The 26,741-nt window shown below is 50.7% G+C and overlaps 2 protein-coding genes across 2 annotated transcripts; one reads left to right on the forward strand and one right to left on the reverse strand.

Moving 5' to 3' along the window:
- Positions 1-286: 286 nt before the first annotated feature.
- On the reverse strand, positions 287-8,892 carry LOC140420892 (interferon-inducible GTPase 5-like). The gene is made up of 2 exons (XM_072505012.1): positions 8,715-8,892; positions 287-1,832 (listed from the first exon to the last, which is right to left on the reverse strand). Exon 2 carries the CDS (start codon positions 1,823-1,825, stop codon positions 611-613), a length of 1,215 nt encoding a protein of 404 aa, XP_072361113.1. The 5' UTR covers positions 1,826-1,832; positions 8,715-8,892; the 3' UTR covers positions 287-610.
- Positions 8,893-8,921: 29 nt separating this feature from the next.
- On the forward strand, positions 8,922-13,748 carry LOC140420893 (uncharacterized). Its single transcript, XM_072505013.1, has 2 exons — positions 8,922-11,045; positions 13,271-13,748. The coding sequence occupies exons 1-2, from the start codon at positions 10,005-10,007 to the stop codon at positions 13,394-13,396; spliced, it is 1,167 nt and encodes a 388-aa protein (XP_072361114.1). The 5' UTR covers positions 8,922-10,004; the 3' UTR covers positions 13,397-13,748.
- The last annotated feature ends 12,993 nt before the right edge of the window (positions 13,749-26,741 follow it).

Below are 26,741 nucleotides of genomic sequence, written 5' to 3' on the forward strand. Positions count from 1 at the left end.
GGAGCATCCGGAGGAAACCCACACAGACACGAGGAGAATGTGCAGACTCTGCACAGACAGTGACCTAAGCCGGGAATTGAACCCGAGACCCTGAAGCTGTGAAGCAACTAAGCTAACCACTGTGCTACCATGCCGCCCACTATCGTTAAGTTTCTCCTATCAAGTCTGATCTTAATTGTCATTAACCCAGGCTTGTTTGATTTGCATTTACATCAGGGTTTTATTTGCTTGTTGTTAATAAAGTGTTTCCATCCATCAACATTAACAAACTCCAATTCACAACATATCAATTATAAAACAAAATATTTGCCCCACAAAATTTAATGCAGAAGGTTTTGAGCAATGATTAAAACCTTTTTACATAAGGAAACACAGCTAAATATTACGGGTAGCGAAAACCTGAAATAAAACCAGATGGAAATACTCAGCAGGTGTATCTATTCCTATTTTAATAACATTTAATCATAATGAACAGGATATTGTCAGAACAGTAAATGAGTTTGAAACCTTGAAATAATGCAGGTTAATCTGCCGCATTGTAGATCAAACATTACTTCAGTCTGTAAAAACTGAGCAGTAATGTTGGTCGGTGTAATGTGCAAGGTTCATGTCAATCTCTGCTCAGTGCAGCCTGGACCAGCCGTTGTCCAGTTTCCAAACGGTCATTCAGTGAATCCTTCAGTGACTTGTAGGTAAAAGCAAAGGATGACACAGCCCCAAAGATAGAGATGGCCAATGGACTGAATCCGTGTTTGATCCCAGTTATCATACAGGCTACGGTGGTGATTCCGAACAGCACGTTGGTAACTGCTGGTGATATCTTCCTTGGAAATCGATGATTCATTTCAGTTTTCAAAACTGAAATGAGCTTAGTGACTTTGTTGGCCAGACTTAGCACCAACCTGTCACTGAATCCCAGCTCTTTCTGGAGGTATATCCACCCAGTAACTGTGATCACGGTGGTGGTAAATAAATACCACACTGGCACTAACATTGGCTCTGGAAATGGTGCTAACACTGGCACTGCACCCACTGTTCCGGAGAGAATGGCCAATAACAGGACTCTGGTCATCAATGTGCTTCTTTTGGGCTCTGTGATTTCCAGCATCATCTTTGGGATTGCGAGAGAGAAAACATTTGATTTAATGTTCGGGAGATCCCTGGCGATGGTGGACTTTAATTTCGGGAAGTCATGTTCCTCCCGCTCAAAACTAGAGATCAGAAAAATGTCTGGTGGTGTCACCCCAACACTTTGGAAGTTAATGATACAATCCCTGCGGATTGTGCTCCAGCCGTCATTCAGGTCAGCACCTTGCATCTTCAGTGAGCGAATATCATTGTCTATTTTGGATCGGATATAGCAGAACTCTTTACCCTGTTCCTGAATCTTTTTGGCAATTTCTGCATCGTTCTCTCTGAATCGGGCCTGGGACACAATGATGAAAAAGTCAAAGCTTTCAAACTTCACCTGTTTTAGGTAATTATTTAGTTCAAAACCAAAGGAATTTGTTCCTGGAAGGTCCCAGAGTTGGACATTAGGCAGAGCGCGATAAGGATACCTGGTCGGCTCCATCCGGGTTTCTTCGTTCCCAGTTGGAGCAGCTCCTTGATCATCGCTCCGAAGATCTCTCATTGCATTGATGAAGGTGGATTTCCCTGAACCCACATCACCCATCACTGCAATGTTAAGCTGCACATTGTCTAAATGGTCTGACTTACTCTTCATCTGAAGAATCATTGCTTCCAATTCCCCCATGTTATACAGAGATTGCAGATTCCTGCTGTCCTCAACATTGAAGAACTTGGAGAGAGTAGACTGGGCCATTTGATCTCTGAAAATAAATATAAAAAGGTTAGGCATGATTTCAAGGATATTCTGATCATTTGAGGATACTATCTAATCCCATGTTAATGTACATGGTAACATTTAATCAATATGTCACTGATGAAAGCTCATCAACCTGAAGCATTAACTTATTTTTTTCTCCAGACATACTGCCAAACCCACTGAGTAAATCCAACATTATCTGTTTTTATTATAGATTTACAGCATCTGCAGTATTTTACATTTGCATTAACAAGGTAGATTGAGTCAGTAGTTGGATAAGCTGCTATTCAATCTTGTTCCCATGTTAAACTGTGCTAGCTAAAGTTAGCCCACTCATTAAAAGTGTTCAGCATTTATTAAAGACCAATCTTGGTTATAGGCAATTCAGCATGGACTATTTCCACACATTGAAACCATTGCTTACAGTCATGTCGAAGAGGAAATTGTGCTTCATGCTACTTCAGGATCATCACCTTGTGCAGGACAGGGGAGTGGTGTAAAGTCTCAGGCAAGCTACCACTCAGAAGCACAGACTGTAGAAAGTTACATTTATTTCCTTCTATTTCCACCTTCTACTTCCTGAAGGGTCTCCTGTACCTGGCCCACACTTCAGCCGGAGTGTTTATTTCCCACAGTCTCCGGGTTAAGAGGGTAGTTCTGCCCCCCTTATCTGGGTAGATCGTACTCAGGTGAGGCCACAGGGACTCTGAGGTAACAGGTCCATAGGCTTCCTGTACGGTTATTTTTAAATATATATATTTTATTAAAGTTTTCAAACACAGTTTTTCCACCTTACATATCAACAAAAAAAGATAACACAATAACTAATAGATAACATTATTTAAATAAAATAGTGAACTAACAAAGTAACAAAAAATAGTGCTCTCCCCCCCCCCTCAACTAGAACAAAACAGGTCCCCCCCCCCCCCCCCCCCGGGCTGCTGCTGCTGACGATCTATTTTCCCTTAACGTTCCACAAGATAGTCAAGGAACGGTTGCCACCACCTGGAGAACCCCTGAACCGATCCTCTCAACGCAAACTTCATCCGTTCCAGTTTTATGAACCCTGCCATATCGTTTATCCAGGCCTCCACGCCAGGGGTGTTTCGCTTTCTTCCACATGAGTAAGATCCTTCGCCGGGCTACCAGGGACGCAAAGGCCAGAATATCGGCCTCTTTCGCCTCCTGTACTCCCGGCCCATCCGCTACCCCAAATGCAGCTAACCCCCAACCTGGCTTGACCCGGACCTTCACCACCTTTGAAATCACTCTTGCCACTCCCCTCCAGTACTCATCCAGTGCTGGACACGACCAAAACATATGTGTGTGGTTCGCCGGGCTTACCAAGCACCTCCCGCACCTGTCCTCCACCCGAAGAACCTACTCAGCCTCGCTCCCGTCATGTGTGCTCTGTGTAGAACCTTGAATTGTATCAGGCTAAGCCTGGAACACAAGGAAGAGGAATTTACCCTACTGAGGGCATCAGCCCACAGATCCTCCTCAATCTCCTCCCCCAGCTCTTCTTCCAATTTTCCCTTCGGCTCCTCTACCTGCGCCTCCCCCTCGTCTCTCATCTCCTGATATATGTCGGACACTTTGCCCTCCCCGACCCATACCCCCGAAATCACTCTATCCTGGATCCCCTGTGTCGGGAGCAGCGGAAATTCCCTCACCTGTTGCCTCGTAAACGCCCTCACTTGAATGTATCTAAAGATATTCCCCGGGGGCAACTCATACTTTTCCTCCAGCGCTCCCAGGCTCACAAATGTCCCGTCAATAAACAAATCTCTCAATCTCCTAATTCCTGCCCGATGCCAGCTCTGGAACCCTCCGTCCATCCTTCCTGGGACAAACCTATGGTTGTTCCTGATCGGGGACCATACCGAGGCACCCGTCACACCCCTATGTTGCCTCCACTGCCCCCAGATCCTTAAGGTTGCCGCCGCCACTGGGTTCGTGGTATACCTTTTCAGGGAGAGCGGTAGCGGCGCCGTCACCAGCGCCTTTAGGCCCATTCCTTTACAGGACGCCACCTCCAGCCTCTTCCACACCGCCCCCTCTCCCTCCCTCATCCACTTGCGAACCATCGCCACATTGGCGGCCCAGTAATAATCATCCAGATTCGGCAACGCCAGTCCCCCTCTGTCCCCGCTGCGCTGCAGGACCCCCTCCTTACCCTCGGGGTCTTCCCTGCCCACACGAAACTCATAACACTCCTATCTATTTTCTTAAAAAAGGCCTTAGTGATCAAAATGGGAAGACATTGAAACACAAAAAGAAACCTTGGGAGGACCATCATCTTGACCGCCTGCACTCTGCCCGCCAGGGAGAGCGGCAGCATATCCCACCTCTTGAAATCCTCCTCCATCTGCTCCACCAGCCGCGTCAGATTGAGTTTGTGTAAAGTTCCCCAGCTCCTGGCTATCTGAATCCCCAAATATCGGAAGCTCCTTTCCGCTCTCTTTAATGGCAGGCCATCTATCCCTCTTCCCTGATCCCCGGGGTGTACTACGAAAAGCTCACTCTTCCCCATATTAAGCCTATATCCCAAAAAATCTCCAAACTCCCTCAATATCTGCATAAGCTCTGTCATCCCCTCCACAGGATCCGCCACATACAGCAGTAGGTCATCTGCGTAGGTCATCTGCTTAGAGTGACACTCGGTGTTCCTCGCCCCCTCTAACCACCCCCCTCCATTTCCCAGAGTCTCTCAACGCTATGGCCAGTGGTTCAATTGCCAGCGCGAACAGTAATGGGGACAGCGGGTACCCCTGCCTTGTTCCCGTATGTAACCGAAAATACTCCGATCTCTGCCGATTTGTGACTACACTTGCCACTGGGGCCCCATAGAGGAGTTTAACCCAACTGACAAACCCCTCCCCGAACCCAAACCTCCTCAGCACCTCCCATAAATACTCCCACTCTACCCTATCAAATGCCTTCTCTGCATTCATCGCTGCCACTATCTCTGCCTCCCCATCTGCTGGGGGCATCATTATCACCCCCAACAGCCGTCGCACGTTAACATTCAGTTGTCGCCCCTTTACAAATCCTGTCTGGTCTTCATGCACCACCCCCGGGACACAATCCTCGATCCTCATCGCCAGCACTTTTGCCAGCAACTTGGCGTCTACATTCAGGAGCGGGATAGGCCTATATGTCCCGCATTGCAGCAGATCTTTATCTCGCTTCAGGTTTAATGATATCGTCACCTCCGACATTGTCGGGGGTCGAGTCCCCCCTTCTCTGGCCTCGTTAAAGGTTCTTGCCAACAGCGGGGCCAACAAGTCCACATACTTCCTATAAAATTCCACCGGGAACCCGTCTGGTCCCAGGGCCTTCCCTGCCTGCATGCTCCCCAGCCCTTTACTCACCTCGTCCACCCCGATTGGCGCCCCCAGACCTGCCACCTCCTGCTCCTCCACCTTCGGGAACCTTAGTTGGTCCAAAAACTGTTGCATCCCCTCTTTTCCCTCCGGGGGTTGGGACCTTATAGCCTCTCATAAAAGGTCTTAAACACCTCATTTACCTTCCCTGCTCTCCGCACCGTAGTACCCGTTTCATCCCTAACTCCCCCTATTTCCCTCGCCGCTATCCTATTACGAAGTTGGTGGGCCAGCAGCCGACTCGCCTTTTCCCCATATTCGGATCTCATCCCCTGTGCCTTCCTCCACTGTGCCTCTGTCTTCCCTGTGGTCAGCAGGTCAAACTCCGGCTGAAGTCTTCGCCTCTCCCTATATAGTCCTTCTTCCGGGGCCTCCGCATATCTTTTATCCACACTCAAAATCGCCCCCAGTAATCTCTCCCTTTCTTTGCCCTCTTTTTTCTCCTTGTAAGCCCTAATGGAGATCAACTCTCCCCTAACCACCGCCTTCAGCGCTTCCCATACTACCCCCACCTGGACCTCACCATCATCATTGGCCTCCATGTACCTTGCAATACATCCCCGCACCCTTCCACAGACTCCCTCATCTGCCAATAGTCCCACATCCAGTCGCCAGAGTGGGCGCTGTTCCCTCTCCTCTCCTAGTTCCAGATCCACCAGTGCGGGGCATGGTCTGAAACGGCTATGGCCGAGTACTCCGTTCCTTCCACCCTCGAAATCAGTGCACTACTCAAAACAAAGAAATCTATCCGGGAGTATACCTTATGAATATGGGAGGAAAAGGAAAACTCTTTGGCCAACGGCCTAGCAAATCTCCATGGATCCACTCCCATTTGCTCCATAAACCCCCTGAGCACCTTGGCTGCTGCCGGCCTTCTTCCGGTCCTGGATCTAGACCGATCTAACCCTGGATCCAGCACAGTATTGAAGTTCCCCCCCATTACCAGGCTTCCTACCTCCAGGTCCGGGATACGTCCCAGCATCCGCTTCATAAATCCCGCATCATCTCAGTTCGGGGCATATACATTTACCAGCACGACCTCCATTCCCTGCAATCTACCACTCACCATCACATATCTGCCACCGTTGTCCACTACTATACTCCTAGCCTCGAACGACAACCGTTTCCCCACCAATATAGCCACCCCTCTATTTTTCGCGTCCAACCCTGAGTGGAACACCTGTCCCACCCATCCTTTCCTTAACCTAACCTGATCCGCCACCTTCAGATGCGTCTCCTGAAGCATGCCTTCTCCTTCAGTCCTTTTAAGTGCGCGAACACTCGGGCCCTCTTAATCGGCCCATTTATGCCTCTCACATTCCACGTGATCAGCCGGATTGGGGGGCTGCCCCCCCCCCCCTTCCCCGCCGACTAGCCATTACCTACTCTAGGCCAGTCCCACGTCCAGGTCCCGCGCACCCACCAGTTTCCTGTAGGGTTATAACATGTGGGCATCTGTTTCAGCAGAGTTCACGTCACACTATTCACAAATTTACAATTTTATCATCATTGTTATTCAGAATTCAATAATTTTCTATTCCCAAAACCACTTACACAGCCAACCCTCATTGTTATTGACCCTTTGCAAAGAGTGCAGCCCTCCAAAAGCAATATGAATCACCTGGTGTCCCTGACATAGCAGACCACCTCATCGAGTCTCTCAATGTTGCTCATCACGCCGGATTGGCTGAAATGGCAGCGGGTCTCAATTTCACTCATTCCAGTCAGAAATACTGGAGCCTGGTTCACCGTTTTGGAGCAGCCCAATCATCACCCACATTAAATCATCCATCAGTCAAACTGAGCTAAGTTACCAGTCATCTGCTTCATGTCAAGAGGACATGGTTGGAAAAAAAATGACAGAATACATTGTCTATAATAATCTGGGGAAAAACTACAGCAGCACAAAGAACACGACAATCCTGATTTCTCTGAAGATCCAGAACTGGAGAAAACATTAAGGGGCCTGAAATGGGGCGAAGCAGCGGGATATGACAACATTGTACCAGGATTTCTGAAAGAACGTGACCCCCATGCTCATGTCTGGCTGGCTCAGTTCTACACACGAATAAACTCACTCCAGAAGGTGTGGCATGTGGCAAAATCCATTGTCATTCCAAAGCCTGAGGAAGTTCTCACATTGGTGGCTAGCTATCGACCGAATCACTACTTTCTGTGTCCTTTAAGATCTTTAAGCATCTTATCCTGCAATGCATATCTCTCAAAGTATAGTTCACCCTTAATGTAGACCAAGTTGGTTCCTGTAAGGATCACATGTTCTGTGCTCAAGTTCTTGCATTCACCATCTACATGGGAATGGCTTCCAAAAGAACCTGAAGACACGTATAATGCCACTGGACCTCATAGCTGCCTCTGCTACAGTGTGGCATACTGGTGTGCTCTAAAACTGTCCAGAGTACATCCAACCTGGGTCGGGGCAGTTATTGAAACATTCCTCCCCAACAGCTTTCATGGGGCAAGGGGGAAGTGACTGGAAGGAACAGGTCAACAGACTATCACAGGCTTCAGTCTTAACCCCAACCCTGCTCACCATAAATACAATGGTTAGCACTGTTGCTTCACAGCGCCAGGGACCCGGGTTCGATTCCTGGCTTGGGTCACTGTCTGAGCAGAATCTATACGTTCTCCCTGTGTCTGTGTGGGTTTACTCCGTGTGCTCCGGTTTCCTCTCACAAGTCCCAAAAGACGTGCTCATTAGGTGAATTGGACATTCTGAATTCTCCCTCTGTGTACCCGAACAGGCGCCGGAGTGTGGTGACTAGGGGATTTTCACAGTGACTTCATTGCGGTATTAATGCAATCCTACTTGTGGCACTAATAAAGATTATTATTACAAATAACCTGCCAACAAGCAAACCCCACAAGTTGATCTATGCTGACAATATCTGTTGTGCCACTCAAGCTCCATTCCTCTGCACTCTGGATTAATTGCTTAATAAAGATGTTACAAAGTTAATGGACCATTGCAGCACACAACATATCATGTAGTCCCTCTAAAACCATGTCCAGTGCATTCCATCTCCACAATGCCAGTGTCAATAAAAATGTTATACAACATGGATGGCCAGGGACAAAAGCATGATCTGAACGAACCCAACATCCTCAGGAGTGACTCGAGATTGGACTCTGTCCATCCAGGAACATCTAAAGAAAACAGCAGCAAACAATGGAGCCTGGAGAGGAAGTTAGACCATCAGAATCGGGCGGAGGCAGTAAGGGGTGTTCCTCAGGAACAAAATAAACTCAGAGGCAACATGAGGGGAAATTGGAGAGAAATGAGTGAAAATTACATTTTTAACCGTTCACCCACCGTGTGTCCAACCTCAGAGCCTGTACACCGCACACACTGAGCTCTACCTTCAGGATTGTGATAACACCAGTTATTAAAAAGGAATTAAAAACAGCGCGCAGACATTCCACACACAGAAATTGGTAGCAGCTCTCACCAGGGAGATAGAGGTGGATTTAGAGGGACTTACCTCGGACAGTTCCTTCACTGCTCTGTCTCTTCTGATTATGACTGTGTTTGAAACACAAACTTGGAAACTGAGGACGTTTTTGTGAGGGTTCCGCAGCTGCAGCAAGTATTTTGTGAAAGTGAAAGTGCAACTGAAGAACACGTCAAAGGAAAAGGGGAGGCATTGTGCGATGACGGAGCAGGAAGCGGAAATTCCTCAGTTACAGTCATTTCAGAGACAGGAGCGAAACAACTCAATGCAAACATTTCACACACAATAAACATTGGGCTGAGCTTCAGTCCCTGTTACTGATGGCAGGACAGGCTCAGCAGTGACTGGAAATTCTGAATTCAGATTTCCCCCGTTGTTTCTCACCCAGTTTAACAGATAATTCAGTGAAATAGGTGCTTCAGTACAGATCTGGTTCAGTCTCAGAGCGGTTATAACATGGCTTCAGTTCGTCAACATTACTCCAGACCCCTGGACATCCTGTAATTATGGACTGAAAAGAATTGAAGTGATGTAACTGGTCAATTTTCAGCTGCATACTATAACTATAGTTATGCCTGTGACTCTATAAGAATGGACATAACACAGTATGGGATTAAATCGGATTGGCCGCTGTTGAATTTGCTCGGTTTGTCTGTGTGGGAACACAAGGGTTAAGGAGTGAAAACAGAAGAATGCAAACCTGGTCGGTAAACATCAGCATGAAATGTTCTCAGTTTTATGTTCTTCGGAGGAAGGAGCAGTGCTCCAAAAGCTAGTGATTTGAAACAAACCTGTTGGACTTTAACCTGGTGGTGCAAGACTTCTTCCTGTGCTCACCCCTGTCCAACCGACATCTCCACATCATTGCATTCCTAAGGCAGAATAAAGGCAATGAAATGACCAAACACCTTTAATTTGGAGATGTCAATTGTGGTATTAGAGGTATCACGGTACCTGAAAGGCTGGAGCACCATTGGTGGAAACTGTATGCTTTCTATTGGTTAGGATGTATGGTAGCTCCGCCCTGCTAGGTGGGGTATAAGAGCCCGTGCCTCCCCAGCATCCTTCATTCTGTACCTGAGCTGCTGTGGGAAACATCTAGCTTATTAAAGCCTTCAGTTGGACTACAACCTCGCTTTAGTGGTCATTGATCGTGCATCAATTTAATAAGCTAGTTTTTTTTAAAAAGGATGGATCAAGCCGGAGTGTCTGCAACCCAGCCCCCATGCGGCAAACTCAGCGGCAATCTTTAAGCACTAGCTGGCGTGCTTTAAAGGGTAGCTCGGGACAGCCGAAAACACACACACCGGAGAGCAGAAAATGCAAGTCCTGCACTCAAGGGTGAGCCCGAAGATTTACAACCTCATCGAGGAAGCGGAAGACTTTGATGCAGCAATCGAGCTGCTAAAAGGACATTATATTCACCCGGTAAACCAGGTCTACGCCCGGCACCTGCTTGCAACAAGGCGACAAACCCCTGGGGAATCGCTGGAAGAATTCTACCGTGCACTCGTGGTGTTGGGGAGAAAATGCAGCTGCCCGCAAGTTTCGGCGAGCGAACACACTGAACTCTTGGTCCGGGACACTTTCGTGGCAGGTATGCTATCCTCACAAATTTGCAAGCGACTGCTAGAAAAAGACACTTTGGGTCTCAAGGAGGCACGGGCCCTTGCCGGCTCCCTGGACGTGGCCTCCAGGAATGCCTGCGCTTACGTTCCCGACCGCATGGCAGCCCCCTGGGCAGCGTGGAACCCCTCCGCAGCCGCCCCCGAGACATCCCCCATCGTCCCACAGCCTGCGCTGCAAGGCGGCCCCAACCCCGGGGGGCACCGCTGCTACTTTTGCGGGCAGGCCAAGCACCCCCGCCAGCGCTGCCCGGCCCGCGCAACCACCTGCAAGGGATGCGGCAAAAAGGGCCATTTCGTGGGGGTATGCCAGGCCCGTGCGGTTGCCGTGGTCTCCGGCGGCAAATGCGGACCACCACCACAAACTTCTCCATGGTCCCCGTGCGGCCAGCGGTCGCCGCCATCTTCCTATTCCAGGGCCACGTGCGGATCCCGGGAACCGCCATCTTGTCCCACGGACGCCACGTTAGAGGGATGGGCACCGCCATTTTGTGCACCACCAACCATGTGCGACCAATTGGAGCCGCCATCTTGGATGAACCCCCAGGACCCCAGCTCGGCTGACCACGCACTGCCCGAAGAGAACTCTCAACTGCTGCGATTAGACTCGGTGACCCTGGATCAGTCCCAGCCTCGAACACTCTCAACTGCTACAACGACTGTATTCATCAACGGACACGAGACATCCTGCCTAATCGACTCTGGGAGCACGGAGAGCTTCATACACCCTGATGCGGTAAGGCACTGTTCTCTCCTCACCCACCCCGTTAAACAAAAGTCTCCCTGCTCTCCGGTTCACACTCAGTGGAGATAAAGGGGTTTTGTGTAGCAAACCTCACAGTCCAAGGAAGGGAGTTCAAAAATTTCCGTCTCTTCGTCCTTCCACACCTCTGCGTGGCTACACTCCTGGGTTTAGACTTCCAGTGTAACCTCCAAAGTCTAACCTACAAATTTGGCGGCCCTATACCCCCCTTACTGTCTGCAGCCTCACGACCCTTAAGGTCGACCCGCCTTCCCTGTTTGTGAACCTCACCCCGGATTGCAAACCCGTCACCACCAGGAGCAGACGCTACAGTGCCCAGGACCGGATCTTTATTAGGTCAGAGGTCCAAAGGCTACTGAGGGAAGGGGTCATTGAAACCAGTAACAGCCCCAGGAGAGCTCAAGTAGTGGTGGTAAAGACCGGGGAGAAGCATAGGATGGTCATCGACTACAGTCAGACCATCAACAGGTTTACGCAGCTGGACGCGTACCCTCTCCCCCGCATATCCGACCTGGTAAACAGGATCGCGCATTATAAGGTCTTCTCCACGGTGGATCACAAGTCCGCCTACCACCAGCTCCCCATCCGCACTAGTGACTGCAAATACACTGCCTTCAAGGCAGATGGGCGGCTCTCCCACTTCTTAAGGGTTCCCTTCGGTGTCACCAATGGGGTCTCGGTCTTCCGGCGCGAGATGGACTGAATGGTTGACTGGTACGGTTTACGGGCAACATTCCCGTATCTCGATAATGTCACCATCTGCGGCCACGACCAGCAGGACCACGACACCAACCTCCGAAAATTCCTCCAGACCGCAAAAATCCTTAACCTTACATACAACAAGGATAAATGCCTGTTTAGCACCGACTGCCATAACCATTCTCGGCCACGTAGTGCAAAATGGAGTTATAGGCCCCGACCCTGAACGCATGCGCCCCCTTATGGAGTTCCCCCTCCCTCACTACTCCAAGGCCCTGAAGCCTAGGGTTTTTCAGCTACTACGCCCAGTGGGTCCCCTACTATGCGGACAAGGCACGTCCCCTGATCCAATCCACAGCTTTTCCCCTGTCGATAAAGGCCAGCCAGGCCTTCAGCCGGATCAAAGCAGACATTGCAAAGGCCACGATGCACGCCATCGACGGGTCCCTCCCCTTCCAGGTCGAGAGCGATGCGTCTGACGTAGCTCTGGCGGCCACCCTCAACCAAGCGGGCAGACTAGTGGCCTTCTTCTCACGTACCCTCCATGCTTCCGAAATCCGCCACTCCTCAGTCGAAATAGAGGCCCAGGCCATATTAGAAGCAGTGCGACATTGGAGGCATTACCTGGCCGGCAGGAGATTCACTCTGCTCACTGACCAATGGTCGGTTGCTTTCATGTTTGATAATGCACAGCGGGGCAAGATAAAAAACGACAAGATCTTGCAGTGGAGGATCAAACTCTCCACCTACAACTACGAGATTTTGTATCGTCCCGGGAAGCTAAATGAGCCTCCTGACGCCCTGTCCTGCGGCACATGTGCCACTGCACAAGTGGGCCGCCTCCGAGCCCTCCACGAGGACCTCTGCCACCCGGGGGTCACTCGCATTTTCCATTTTGTCAAGACCCGCAACCTGCCCTACTCCATCGAGGAGGTCAGGACAGTCACCAGGGACTGCCAAATCTGCGCGGAGTGCAAACCGCACTTCCACCGGCCAGAGAAAGAGCACCTGATAAAGGCTTCCCATCCCTTTGAACACCTCAGCATGGACTTCAAAGGCCCCGTCCCCTCCACCGACCGCAACACGTACTTCCTGAACATGATTGATGAGTACTCCCAGTTCCCATTCGCCATCCCCTGCCCCGACATAACCGCAACCATCGTCTTCAAAGCCCTCCATAGCATTTTTGCACTGTTCGGGTTTCCCGCTAACATACACAGTGATAGAGGGTCCTCCTTTATGAGCGACAAAGGGCGTCAATTCCTGCTCAGCAAGGGCATCGCCTCGAGCAGGACGACCAGTTACAACCCCTGGGGTAACGGACAGGTAGAGAGGGAGAACGGAACGGTCTGGAAGACCGTCCTACTGGCCCTATGGTCCAGGAACCTCCCAGTCTCCCGCTGGCAGGAGGTCCTCCCGGATGCCCTCCACTCCATCCGGTTACTGCTTTGTACCACCACCAACCAGGCACCTCACAAACGTCTCCTTGTCTTCCCTAGGAAGTCCTCCTCTGGGACCTCGCTCCCGACCTGGCTGGCAGCATCCGGACCCATCCTGCTCCGAAAACACGTGCGGGCGCTCAAGTCGGACCCGTTGGTCGAGAGGGTCCACCTGCTCCATGCTAACCCCCAGTACGCCTACGTGGCGTACCCCGACGGCCGACAAGATACGGTCTCCCTACGAGACCTGGCACCCGCCGGAGCCCCAGGCACACCCCAGCCACCAGTCCCATTCTCCCCTCCACCGGGGCACCTTACAGGTGGATAGATCGTTCCGCCGGCCCCGTCTAGGCCCCCACCCACCGACGCTCCCCGCAGGCGCTCCCTTTCCAGGTCAACCGTTTTCCCCACCAGCGCCGTCTAGGGGTGCCGAAGCTGCCATGGAGATCAAAGCCACGCCCCCGGAGTCACAGGCGCCCGAGTCTCCACCGGAGTCACCACCGAGGCTCCGACGATCACAGAGGATGACCAGGGCCCCCGATCGACTGATTGTTTCATTTTAAATTGTAAACTGTAAATGTAAATCATCAAATGTACATAGCTATCAGAATTGTAAATAGTTACAAAACACTGTACGGAGGTATTACAGTACCTCCATAACTAATTCTACCACGTTGCCATGTTTGTAGTATCAGGCCACCACCCCCGCCGGACTCTTTTTTAACAGGGGGTGAATATTAGAGGTATGACGGTACCTGATAGGCTGGAACAACATTGGTGGAAACTGTATGCTTTCTATTGGTTAGGATGTCTGGTAGCTCCGCCCTGCTAGGCGGGGTATAAGAGCCCGTGCCCCCCCCCCCTCCAGCAGCCTTCATTCTGTACCTGAGCTGCTGGGGGAAACATCTAGCTTACTAAAGCCTTCAGTTGGACTACAACCTCGCTTTAGTGGTCATTGATCGTGCATCAATATTCTGGTTTCTTTTTACAGTAATTTTAATGGTGCCAATACCGATGATTATCAAAACCTTATCAGGATAGACCTCATTAATAGAGCCTTGTAACTTCTTCTGCAGGCATGAGTCATTATTCCAGTTATAGTGAGAAACCTTCAAATAGTGATGCTTATCAAGAATGGAATGCTCTGGTCTATTTCTGGGTTTTGTATCGGTCAGTAAGGGCATTTTGAAACAGTTCATGGGGAACTCTGTCACTCAGGGATGGCGTCACCCATGACCACTTGTTGAGCTGAACGTTCAGTGAGTAGCCAATCCCTGATCACCACAGGTATTGAAAACATGTTCAGATGGGTATGGGGGAGCTGTAACTTGCTTTGTTCCTCACTGCACAGCCAGATGTTGGCCAACATGTCAAAAATTAGATCTTTTCCTCTGGCCACCTGACCAGTGTTCCAGAGATGAACAGAGAGGGTTGGGAATTGTGGGTACCACCCAGGGGGCCCTTTGGTCTCCTGGTTGAGTTGAAGCAGAGAGCTGGAGGGGAAGTGTCAGTTTTTCTCTGGCTAGATTTAAAGGTAGACGGTGGGACTCTCCACTTGCTGACACCAAGTTTGAATTGGTGGACTTCTACGACAACAAAATTGGGGCTATTCCCAGAACAATTCACCAACCGTCAACGGACAAGCAAGGGCGACACGTGGAACACGGTCAATTCCAATGGAAAATTGTATTCAATTCACCAGGGTCGTAATTGACACATGAGAGGCTGACAAGATGCAGCCGCGTACAAGCACTCCGCTACCCCCACAAACTCATCCCAGCCAACAAGATGGCAGCAAGAATAACGGCAACCCGGTTCACTGATGGTGAACTGGAGACACTGCTGGACGCATTATAGGAGAGGTGGGCCACTCTGTAGCCTGGGGTGGTCAGGAGGTTGCCACTCGCCACCATGCACCAGGCTTGGGCGCAGGTGGGAGAGGCCGTGAGCGCCTTAGGCAAGACCACCAGGACCGGCCAGGAGTGCCGTAAAAACCTGCACAAACTCCTCAGGGCGGCCAAGGTGAGTAGCAGGATTATGCCCCTGGCACTAACCCCCAATCAGCAGACCTGTAAACCTTCCCTTCCCCCCATACGTAGGGCAACCGGACTCCCATCTTGAACCACCTGTCAGCACCCATACCGGCTGCCATGGCCGGGTGCCCTGGCTATGAAGACCACCAGCTACCCAGCTTCTGTGCATGTGTCCAACTGTCAAACACTGTGCATTCCCCCCCCCACCATGCCCTCCCCGCCAGGAGAAGGCAACCCCCAACCACCGGGTGAGAGAAAGGCCCGGGGAGGTGGCCGCCAGACCTGCGGCCCCTGACAGCAGTGCAATGGGCACTGGATCTGGGGCTGGGTTCTCCGCCAGCGGGATGCTCCATTTTGCCGGCAGCCCGGGGGTTTCCCGACAGCATGGGGCTGCCCCACAATGGGAAACCCCATTGACTAGTCGGCGTAACGGAGCATCCCACCGGTGGGGTGAAACAGAAATGTGGTGGGGCAGAGAATCCAGCCCTAGATCCATGGGCCTGGAGAGAAGGCAGTAACCGAGAAGGAGGTCGACAATGGGCGATCAAGTGATACCCCGCTGAGTTGCGTTTCCCCTTGGCACATATATTGGCAGTGGCCGAGGTCCAGCAAAGGGCTGTCCTATTACCGGGTGCTCCAAAGCGTGGCCCAGTCACAGCGGGCCATGACTGAGGGTATTGGCAGCATTGCATGGGTTCTGGCCGACATGGCACACACCCAGAAGGTGGTGGCACAGTCACAGTGTGATGTGGCGCAGTCCCAGAGGGAGGTGGTTCACCCCTTGTGCTCAAAGGCCACGAGCATTGAGTCCCTGGTTGAGATGGGAGCAGGCCTCCAGGACTGGCAGGTGCAGCTGACTTTAACTTCCCAAACATTGAGTGGAAACTCTTTCGATGAAATAGTTTGGATGGGGTGGTGTTTGTGCAGTGTGTCCAGGAAGCTTTTCTAACACAGTATGTAGATTGTCCTACCAGAGGAGGGACAATATTGGATTTAGTACTTGGTAATGAACCAGGGCAAGTGATAGATTTGTTAGTGGGGGAGCATTTTGGAGATAGTGACCACAATTCTGTGACTTTCACTTTAGTAATGGAGAGGGATAGGTGCGTGCAACAGGGCAAGGTTTACAATTGGGGGAAGGGTAAATACGATGTTGGCAGACAAGAATTGAAGTGCATAAGTTGGGAACATAGGCTGGCAGGGAAGGACACAAGTGAAATGTGGAACTTGTTCAAGGAACAGGTGCTACGTGTCCTTGATATGTATGTCCCTGTCAGGCAGGGAAGAGATGGTCGAGTGAAGGAACCATGGTTGACAAGAGAGGTTGAATGTCTTGTTAAGAGGAAAAAGGAGACTTATGTAAGGCTGAGGAAACAAGGTTCAGACAGGGTGTTGGAGGGATACAAGATAGCCAGGAGGGAACTGAAGAAAGGGATTAGGAGAGCTAAGAGAGGGCATGAACAATCTTTGGCGGGTAGGATCAAGGAAAACCCCAAGGCCTTTTACACATATGTGAGAAATATGAGAATGACTAGAGCGAGGGTAGGTCCGATCAAGGACAGTAGCGGGAGATTGTGTATGGAGTCTGAAGAGATAGGAGAGGTCTTGAACGAGTACTTTTCTTCTGTATTTACAAATGAGAGGGGCCATATTGTTGGAGAGGACAGTGTGAAACAGACAGGTAAGCTCGAGGAAATACTTGTTAGGAAGGAAGATGTGTTGGGCATTTTGAAAAACTTGAGGATAGACAAGTCCCCCGGGCCGGACGGGATATATCCAAGGATTCTATGGGAAGCAAGAGATGAAATTTCAGAGCCGTTGGCAATGATCTTTTCATCCTCACTGTCAACAGGGGTGGCACCAGGGGATTGGAGAGTGGCGAATGTCGTGCCCCTGTTCAAAAAAGGGAATAGGGATAACCCTGGGAATTACAGGCCAGTTAGTCTTACTTCGGTGGTAGGCAAAGTCATGGAAAGGATACTGAAGGATAGGATTTCTGAGCATCTGGAAAGACACTGCTTGATTAGCGATAGTCAGCACGGATTTGTGAGGGGTACGTCTTGCCTTCCAAGTCTTATTGAATTCTTTGAGGAGGTGACCAAGCATGTGGATGAAGGTAAAGCAGTGGATGTAGTGTACATGGATTTTAGTAAGGCATTTGATAAGGTTCCCCATGGTAGACTTCTGCAGAAAGTAAGGAGGCATGGGATAGTGGGAAATTTGGCCAGTTGGATAACAAACTGGCTAACCGATAGAAGTCAGAGAGTGGTGGTAGATGGCGAATATTCAGCCTGGATCCCAGGTACCAGTGGCATACCGCAGGGATCAGTTCTGGGTCCTCTGCTGTTTGTGATTTTCATTAATGACTTGGATGAGGGAGTTGAAGGGTGGGTCAGTAAATTTGCAGATGATACGAAGATTGGTGGCATTGTGGATAGTCAGGAGGGCTGTTGTCGGCTGCAAAGAGACATAGGATGCAGAGCTGGGCTGAGAAGTGGCAGATGGAGTTTAACCCTGAAAAGTGTGTGGTTGTCCATTTTGGAAGGACAAATATGAATGCGGAATACAGGGTTAACGGTAGAGTTCTTGGCAATGTGGAGGAGCAGAGAGATCTTGGGGTCTATGTTCATACATCTTTGAAAGTTGCCACTCAAGTGGATAGAGCTGCAAAGAAGTCCTATGGTGTGCTAGCGTTCATTAACAGAGGGATTGAATTTAAGAGCCGAGAGGTGATGATACAGCTGTACAAAACTTTGGTGAGGCCACATTTGGAGTACTGTGTACAGTTCTGGTTGCCTAATTTTAGGAAGGATGTGGAAGCTTTGGAAAAGGTGCAAAGGAGATTTACCAGGATGTTGCCTGGAATGGAGAGTAGGTCTTACGAGGAAAGGTTGAGGGTGCTAGGCCTTTTCTCATTAGAACGGAGAAGGATGAGGGGCGACTTGATAGAGGTTTATAAGATGATCAGGGGAATAGATAGAGTAGACAGTCAGAGACTTTTTCCCCGTGTGGAACAAACCATTACAAGGGGACATAAATTTAAGGTGAAGGGTGGAAGATATAGGGGGGATGTCAGAGGTAGGTTCTTTACCCAGAGAGTAGTGGGGGCATGGAATGCACTGCCTGTGGAAGTAGTTGAGTCGGAAACATTAGGGACCTTCAAGCAGCTATTGGATAGGTACATGGATTACGGTAAAATGATATAGTGTAGATTTATTTGTTCTTAAGGGCAGCACGGTAGCATTGTGGATGGCACGGTTGCTTCACAGCTCCAGGGTCCCAGGTTCGATTCCGGCTTGGGTCACTGTCTGTGTGGAGTCTGCACATCCTCCCCGTTCTGTGTGGGTTTCCTCCGGGTGCTCCGGTTTCCTCCCACGGTCCAGGGATGTGCAGGTTGGGTGGATTGGCCATGATGGATTGCCCTTGGTGTCCAAAATTGCCCTTGGTGTTGGGTGGAGGTGTTGGCTATGGGTGGGGTGCTCTTTCCAGGAGCCGGTGCGGACTCGATGGGCCGAATGGCCTCCTTCTGCACTGTAAATTCAATGATAATCTATGATTAATCTAGGTCAAAGGTTCGGCACAACATCGTGGGCCGAAGGGCCTGTTCTGTGCTGTATTTTTCTATGTTCTATGTTCTATGTAGGAGCCCAGGGGCCATCGGGCATCCCGAGGCAGAAAGAGGTGCTGGGTCCTATGCTGGTGACTCCTGCAGGGGAGGTGCCGGAACACCACAGTGCCTCGGCCCCCACCACCCCCACCCCCTCTTGTACCTGGTGCATCCAATGGGCACCATGCCACCTAGGACACCCGAGCAGCAGCTGAGCCCATTGAGTCCCGGTTGCCCCAGAAGACGGCCACAAAAGGGGACCAGGTCACAGGACGGGAATCGCAGCAGGCCGCCTCCATTCCTGATGTACCGCCTGGGGATCCACCTAGGTGTAGCGTGAGGGCCCTTAAGGCCAGAAAGGTAGACGCCAGTTAATTTGGCATGAATGCAGCACATAGGATAGTGATAGGGGCTAGGGCACAAAGCTATATATATATGTTGACTTGTTCACAACAAACACATGTTCACAATGTTACAACCTGCCTCGGTGCTCTGTCAGAAGGGTGTGAGGGATGGGCTGGTCTGGACTGGCCGCAGAGGGGGTGCTGCGGGTGGGGGCGTGGATGGGCAGTCATTGGAGGTAGGCATGGGCCATGATGCATCTCATGGTCACACACCAGCTGCACGGCCATCGAGTTTTGTGAAGACCGGCCTGTCATGGGCCGGTGCTGGTAGGGGGACATGCATCATCCGGTCAGTTCATAAGAGGGTTATTTAGGAGTCTGGTAACAGCGGGGAAGAAGCTGTTCTTTAATCCTGCCCAATGGAAGAAGTTGGAAGAGTGAGGAAGCCGGGTGGGAGGGGGTCTTTGATTATGCTACCCGCTTTCCCCAGGCAGCGGGAGGTATAGATAGAGGTCCCTGTGAAGCGTTCACCCGATTAAAGGAATCTGGGGGATATCACTAATATTGGGGTCACTGTGGGGAGGTCTCCCTATTATACGGGTTCCTGTGAGGGCTCAAGATGGCGGCCCCATAGCAGGATTCCCTGGAATCCATTGTATTCCACGCCGTGCATAAATTTGCATTTAATTGCATCCCACTTATCGACCCCAAGCGAATCGTAAAACTGATGCAATTCAGCTCTGGCAGGATAACACAGTTCACCAATCAGAGAATCCAGCCCTGTACTTCTGAACTGGCAGAAAGCCTGGATGAATCTGGTTACAGGTGAATCACTACAGGCTGTGTAGGAAAGGTTTAGAATCTGATAACTCTCTCTCGTCCGAAAAGGCTGAGGTGAACCGACCAACCATTTCTCCAGATATGGCAGAGGCCTCGAAGCAATGTTTGTGGTGAAGCAAAGGGGCCTCTCCTGGAAAATCCGTGAGTAAGATATTGCTAAACTTCAAGGAAGATCATTACAGGCTGTAAACCAAAGACTTTAATCCACAAGCATACTGCGAAGACAGCAGACTGTTGAACCACATTTGAAGCACAAATTCTTACCTTTTGACCTTCAACCTTATTATTTTTACCCATTTGCACCCATCTGTGTTTGTCTGTCTGGTACTGTGTGGATAGAGGGTGGGGCAGTTCCAACAGAGTCATGGATGAACTTGTCATTAAGTAGCTGCATTTACTGCGTAGTTCGTATTTTTATAAGAATTAATGGTGAATTCACTTGTGTTGTGGGGCCACATTGGATTTGGTACTGGGTAATGAACCGGGCCAAGTGTTAGATTTCTTTATGGGAGAGCACTTTGGAGATAGTGACCACAATTCGGTGTCTTTCACTATTGCAATGGAGAGGGAGAGGCCATTCGGCAGGGCAAGGTTTATAATTGGGGGAGGGGTAATTATGATGCGATTAGGCAAGAATTAGGGAGCATAAGATGGGAACAGAAACTGTCAGGGAAAGGAACAAATGAAAAGTGGAGCTTGTTCAAGGAACAAATACTGTGTGTCCTTGATAGGTATGTCCCTGTCAGGCAGGGAGGAAATGGCCATGTGAGGGAACCATGGTTCACAAAAGAGGTTGAATGTCTTGTCAAGAGGAAAAAGGAAGCGTATGTAAGGATGAGAAAACAAGGTTCAGTTGGGTCGCTTGAGGGTTACAAGGTAGCAAGGAATGAGCTTAAAAAAAGGGCTTAGGAGAGCTGGGAGGGGGCATGAGAAGTCCTTGGCGGGTCGGATCAAGGAAATCCCCAAGGCATTTTACTCTTATGTGAGAAATAAAAGAATGACCAGGGTGAGGTTAGGGCCGGTCAAGGAGAGTAGTGGGAACTTGTGCATGGAGTCAGAAGAGATAGGAGAGGCGTTGAATGAATACTTTTCTTCAGTGTTCACCAAGGAGTTCACCAATGTTTCTTCTATGCTATTGAGGGCAGCATGGTAGCATTGTGGATAGCACAATTGCTTCACAGCTCCAGAGTCCCAGGTTCAATTCCTGCTTGGGTCACTGTCCAAGCCCTCCCACAGTCCAAAGATGTGCAGGTTAGGTGGATTGGCCATGATAAATTGCCCTTAGTTTTGGGTGGGGTTACTGGTTATGGGGATAGGGTGGAGGTGTGGACCTTGGGTAGAGTGCTCTTTCCACGAGCCGGTGCAGACTCGATGGGCCGAATGGTCTCCTTCTGCACTGTAAATTCTATGAGAGGGGCCATGTTTTTGAGGATGAGAGTGTGATACAGGTGGGTAGCTGGAGGAGGTAGATGTTCTGAAGGAGGATGTATTAGCAATTTTGAAAAACCTTAGGGTCGACAAGTCCCCTGGGTCAGATGGGATATATCCTAGGATTCTTTGGGAGGCAAGGGATGAGATTGCAGAGCCTTTGGCTTTACTCTTTGGGTCCTCACTGTCCATGGGGATAGTGCCAGAGGACTGGAGAGTGGCGAATGTTGTTCCTTTGTTCAAGACAGGGAATAGGAATGACCCTGGTAATTATAGGCCTGTTAGACTTAGTTCGGTGGTTGGTACGTTTTGTAAGGGCCACGAAGAATCCAGCACGAGTTTTAAGGATACAGAATAATAACATTTATTTACTATAACATATATACATAACAGTAGCAGTAACTTCCCTTGCTACCTTCTCCTTCCTGCTGGTTCTTGAACTGGCCAGCTTATTTATACTAGGAGTTTCTCCGCCCCCCCTCATTGGGGAAGCTCATACTCCCACAGGATTGTGGGGTAGTCATTAGTCCCCAGCCAATCGTAAGTAGGCAGGTTATAACATCCCTCCCCCCCAAAGTCCAAGGAATCCACCGAAGACCCTGGCGAAGGAAGGCGTCGGACTCGTTTGGCCGCAGGCCGGACGCCATTTGCACGCGGCGCTGGATCAGGCGGCATGTAACGAGATGGAGACCGGCGCTTCCGTGATGAACGGCGCGGTTGTACATCCACGGCCCGTGGACCCGAGGATTCCCCCTCTGATGCATCCTGTGTCTCCATCTCGGAGTCAGAGTCTGCTGCCTCCGTCATGTCAGCGTCTCTATCTCCATTCGGCCCCGTAACGACCTGCGCAGGCTTCGAGTGAGGCACCAGTGGAAGATTGAGGACTACCTTCCCTTGTCTCTGGTCTTTGCGGCTGCTGAAATGAGCTCCGGGGGCGGGGAATCTTTTGAGGGGATGATCTTCTTGACCGGACGTGGTCTACATGTTTTCGCTGGAGACGAGCCTGGGCTTGCACTTGGTAAGATATAGGGCCCGTTTGGCGCAAGATTACACCAGGAACCCATTGGGCACCACCAGCAAAATTCCGCACGAATACTGGGTCACCGGGCGCAAACTGCCGAATCGGACGGTGCCGAGACAATCCCTGTCCCTGCCGTTCTTGTGTGAGGCATACTTTTGCGCCAATGTCCGGGAAAACCATACTAAGGCGGGTGAGAAGTCTCCGGCCCATTAGGAGTTCTGCGGGAGCTACCCCAGTCACTGCATGGGGGGTGGTCCTGTACGTAAACAAAAAGCGAGCCAGTCTCGTGTCCATTGATCCGGAAGACTGCTTCTTTAGACCTCTTTTGAATGTCTGCACTGCGCGCTCTGCCAACCCATTTGAAGCCGGGTGGTAAGGGGCGGTGCGGATATGGCGGATGCCTTTCATCTTTGTAAACCTAGCAAACTCCTCACTCGTGAATGGAGTGCCATTATCCGTGACCAGCACCTCGGGGAGGCCATGCGTACTAAACGATAAACGCATCTTTTCAATTGTTGCGCCGGACGTTGTCCTCTGCATCTTATGCACCTCCAGCCATTTGGACTGGGCGTCAATTAGTAGAAGGAACATGGATCCTTGAAAAGGGCCTGCGAAATCTGCATGCAAGCGTGCCCAAGGCCGCGCTGGCCATTCCCAGTGATGTAGGGGCGCGGCCGGCGGAAGCTTCTGATGCTCCTGGCAAATGGAGCAGTTTTGGGCCACCTTCTCAATGTCGGTGTTGAGGCCTGGCCACCAGACATAACTCCGGGCCAACATTTTCATCTTGGTCACGGCTGGATGCCCATTGTGCAAGTCTGATAATATCAGCTCCTGGCCTTTTTCCGGGACAATCACACACGTCCCCCACAAGAGGATGCCGTCTTCCACGCTGAACTCTGACAGCTTGGAGGAATATGCCTGCAACTCGCCTGGGAGCTGTCTATGCTGCCCACCATACAGGACTATGTGCCGAACCTTTGACAAGACTGGCTCTGTCTGGGTCCACTCACGGATCTGTGATGCCGTGACAGGCAAGGTGTCCATAAAATTTAGGGTTACAACCACCTCACCGGTCGTGGGGGTCGACATGGGGCCGGTCGATAAAGGCAATCGGCTCAGTGCGTCGGCATTTGCTATCTGCGTACCTGGTTTGTGCTCCAGAGAATACTCGTATGCGGCAAGCAACAAAGCCCAGCGCTGGACCCGTGCAGAAGCAATGGGCGGTATTGGCTTCTCCTCTCTGAAAAGTCCCAGCAGGGGCTTATGATCAGTCACGATGGTGAAATGGCGGCCGTACACATACTGGTGGAAGCGTTTTACCGCGAAAACCACTGCCAGGCCCTCCTTCTCGATCTGCGCGTACTTTTTCTCCGCTGCAGTCAATGTGCGGGAGGCGAAAGCTATCGGTCGCTCGGCCCCGTTCTCCATCTTGTGGGACAGGACGGCCCCAATACCATACGGGGATGCATCGCATGTGACGAGCAAAGGCTTTCCAGGATCATAGTGGGTTAGTAACCCAGACGACGACAATTCTTGCTTTACCCGCCGGAAAGCGGTTTCTTGCGGCTGACCCCAAACACAGGTGTGATTTTTCTTTAGCAGCAGGTGCAAAGGGGCCAGCGTAGTTGCCAGATTGGGGAGAAACTTCCCGTGATAGTTTACGAGACCGAGAAAAGAACGAAGATGCGAAGTGTCAGTCGGGGTGGGGGCATGTTGAATTGCACGCACCTTCTCTGCGACGGGGTGCAGACCCTCGCGGTCCACCCGATAACCTAGGTAGACTACTTCTTTTGCCTGAAATACGCACTTTGTGCGACGTAAACGGACTCCAGCCTCCGAAAGGCGTCTAAGGACAGCCTCCAGATTTTCCAAATGTTCTTGCTCCGACGTCCCTGTAATCAAAACGTCATCTAGGTAGACAGCCACACGTGGTAAACCTCTCAAAATGCCCTCCATAACACGTTGAAAAATTGCACAGGCAGAGGATACTCCAAAAGGCAACCGTGTATATTCATACAGGCCCCGGTGTGTATTAATTGTTACATATGGTCGGGAGGCAGGGTCCAGCTCCAACTGCAGGTAGGCGTGACTCGTATTTAATTTTGTGAATGAGAGTCCACCTGCAAGTTTCGCGTAGAGATCCTCTATGTGAGGCATTGGATATCGGTCGAGTCGGGAAACTGTATTCACTGTAAGTTTATAGTCGCCACATACGCGAACTGTGGCATCTGGCTTCATTACAGGTATAATTGGTGCTGCCCAGTCAGCAAAACGGACGGGCCTGATAACCCCCAAACTCTCCAAACGAGTGAGCTCCCCTTCTACCTTCTCGAGCAAGGCGTAAGGCACTGGGCACGCCCGGAAATAGCACGGCGTGGCTCCTGGTTCAACTTGGATACGGGCTACGGCCCCTTTTATTTTCCCCAAACCAGGCTGGAATACGTCTGGGTATCGTCCTAGCACCTCAGTCAACCCTTCAGAAACTGTTTGGAGGATGTGCTGCCATTGCAACCGCAAATGGCGCAACCAGTCCCGACCCAACAGGCTGGGCCCATGGCCACGCACCACGATAAGTGGGAAACGCCCCTCCTGGTGTCCATAGACAACAGGGGTCATTGTAGTTCCTGCAATGTCCAGTGGTTCCCCCGTGTAGGTGGCCAACCTGGCCTGTGAGTCAGTTAATGTAAGGGTCTGTATACCCTGCTTGATGCGGTTGAATGTCCTCTGGGCGATCACGGAGACCGCTGCGCCAGTATCCAACTCCATCTCAAGCGGGTGGCCATTGACCCGTACTGTCACCTTAATGGGTGCCACACGGGGAGCTGCCACACAATGCAGCTGCAGGCAGTCATCCTCCATCTCCACGTCCTCAGGAGTAGTCGCCACAGGTTCATCCACATGGAAGGTACGGCCTCTGGGCTGGTCCCAGTTACAGCCCCTGGGCTGGTCCCAGTTTCGGTCGGAACGACGGCGCCTCTGGCGTCCCCAGGACCGCCGTCCGCGACGGGGTCGGCGCCTACAAGTCTGACACGGACATGGCTCCTCATCCATTGGCTCTGGAGAAGGCTCCCTTCGGGGAGGAATGTCCAATGGCCACTGGCGGCGGTCCGGATGTTGCCTCGCCCAAGGTACCGCAGGAGTGCGGGGGGACGTTTTTGGGCGGAAAGGGTTGCGCCCCAAGGCATGCACTTCCATTCCCTGTAGCTCCTGTACTCCTCGCTCTGCGCTCTCTCGGGACAAGACTATTTGAATGGCCTGTTGAAAAGTCAATGTTGGCTCCGCTAACAACTTTCTCTGGGTGGCTGCATTGTTAATACCGCAAACCAAACGGTCGCGTAACATTTCTGACAAGGTCTCACCATAGTCACAGTATTCCGCAATCCCGCGTAGCCTGGATAAAAAATCGGCAAGGGATTCTCCAGGGGTCCTCTCAGCGGTATTAAACCGGTAACGCTGGACTATCGTGGACGGGGTTGGGTTAAGGTGTTGCCCCACTATATTCACAAGTTCATCAAACGTTTTGGTGTCCGGCGCAGCTGGGTACGTAAGGCTCCTAATCACCCCAAACGTATGCGGGCCACAGGCAGTGAGCAATATGACCACCTGGCGCTTGTTTTCAGTGATATTGTTTGCCCGGAAATAGTAACGCATCCGTTGTGTGTACTGGTTCCAGCTTTCCAGCGCAGCATCAAAAACATCCAAACGTCCGTACAGAGGCATGGTATAATAGAAAACAACTTCCAACCTGTATCCAACAAAAATCCAGGGAGGTGGCTTCAGCAGTGTAGACAGCTATTCACTTTTACCTTCGTCGCCAGTTTTGTAAGGGCCACGAAGAATCCAGCACGAGTTTTAAGGATACAAAATAATAACATTTATTTACTATAACATATATACATAACAGTAGCAGTAACTTCCCTTGCTACCTTCTCTTTCCTGCTGGTTCCTGAACTGGCCAGCTTATTTATACTAGGAGTTTCTCCGCCCCCCTCATTGGGGAAGCTCATACTCCCACAGGATTGTGGGATAGTCATTAGTCCCCAGCCAATCGTAAGTAGGCAGGTTATAACAGTACGTTAATGGAAAAGATCTTGAAGGATAGGATTTATGACCATTTGGAAAGATGCAGCTTAATCTGGGATAGTCAACACGGATTCGTGAAGGGTAAGTCTTGCCTCACAAATTTAATTGAATTCTTTGAGGAGGAAACTAAGTGTGTAGATGAAGGTAGAGCAGTTGATGTCGTATACATGGATTT

Source organism: Scyliorhinus torazame, chromosome 5, assembly GCF_047496885.1.
Source record: "Scyliorhinus torazame isolate Kashiwa2021f chromosome 5, sScyTor2.1, whole genome shotgun sequence".
NCBI classification, from domain to species: Eukaryota; Metazoa; Chordata; class Chondrichthyes; order Carcharhiniformes; family Scyliorhinidae; genus Scyliorhinus; species Scyliorhinus torazame.

Bases quoted from the DNA above. Each gene is read 5' to 3' on its own strand.
- LOC140420892 (XM_072505012.1), bottom strand. From the start codon at position 1,825: ATGGCCCAGTCTACTCTCTCCAAGTTCTTCAATGTTGAGGACAGCAGG.
- LOC140420893 (XM_072505013.1), top strand. From the start codon at position 10,005: ATGCAAGTCCTGCACTCAAGGGTGAGCCCGAAGATTTACAACCTCATC. The intron at 11,046-13,270 runs GTAAGGCACTGT...TGTCTTCCCTAG, and splicing joins GCTTCATACACCCTGATGCG to GAAGTCCTCCTCTGGGACCT.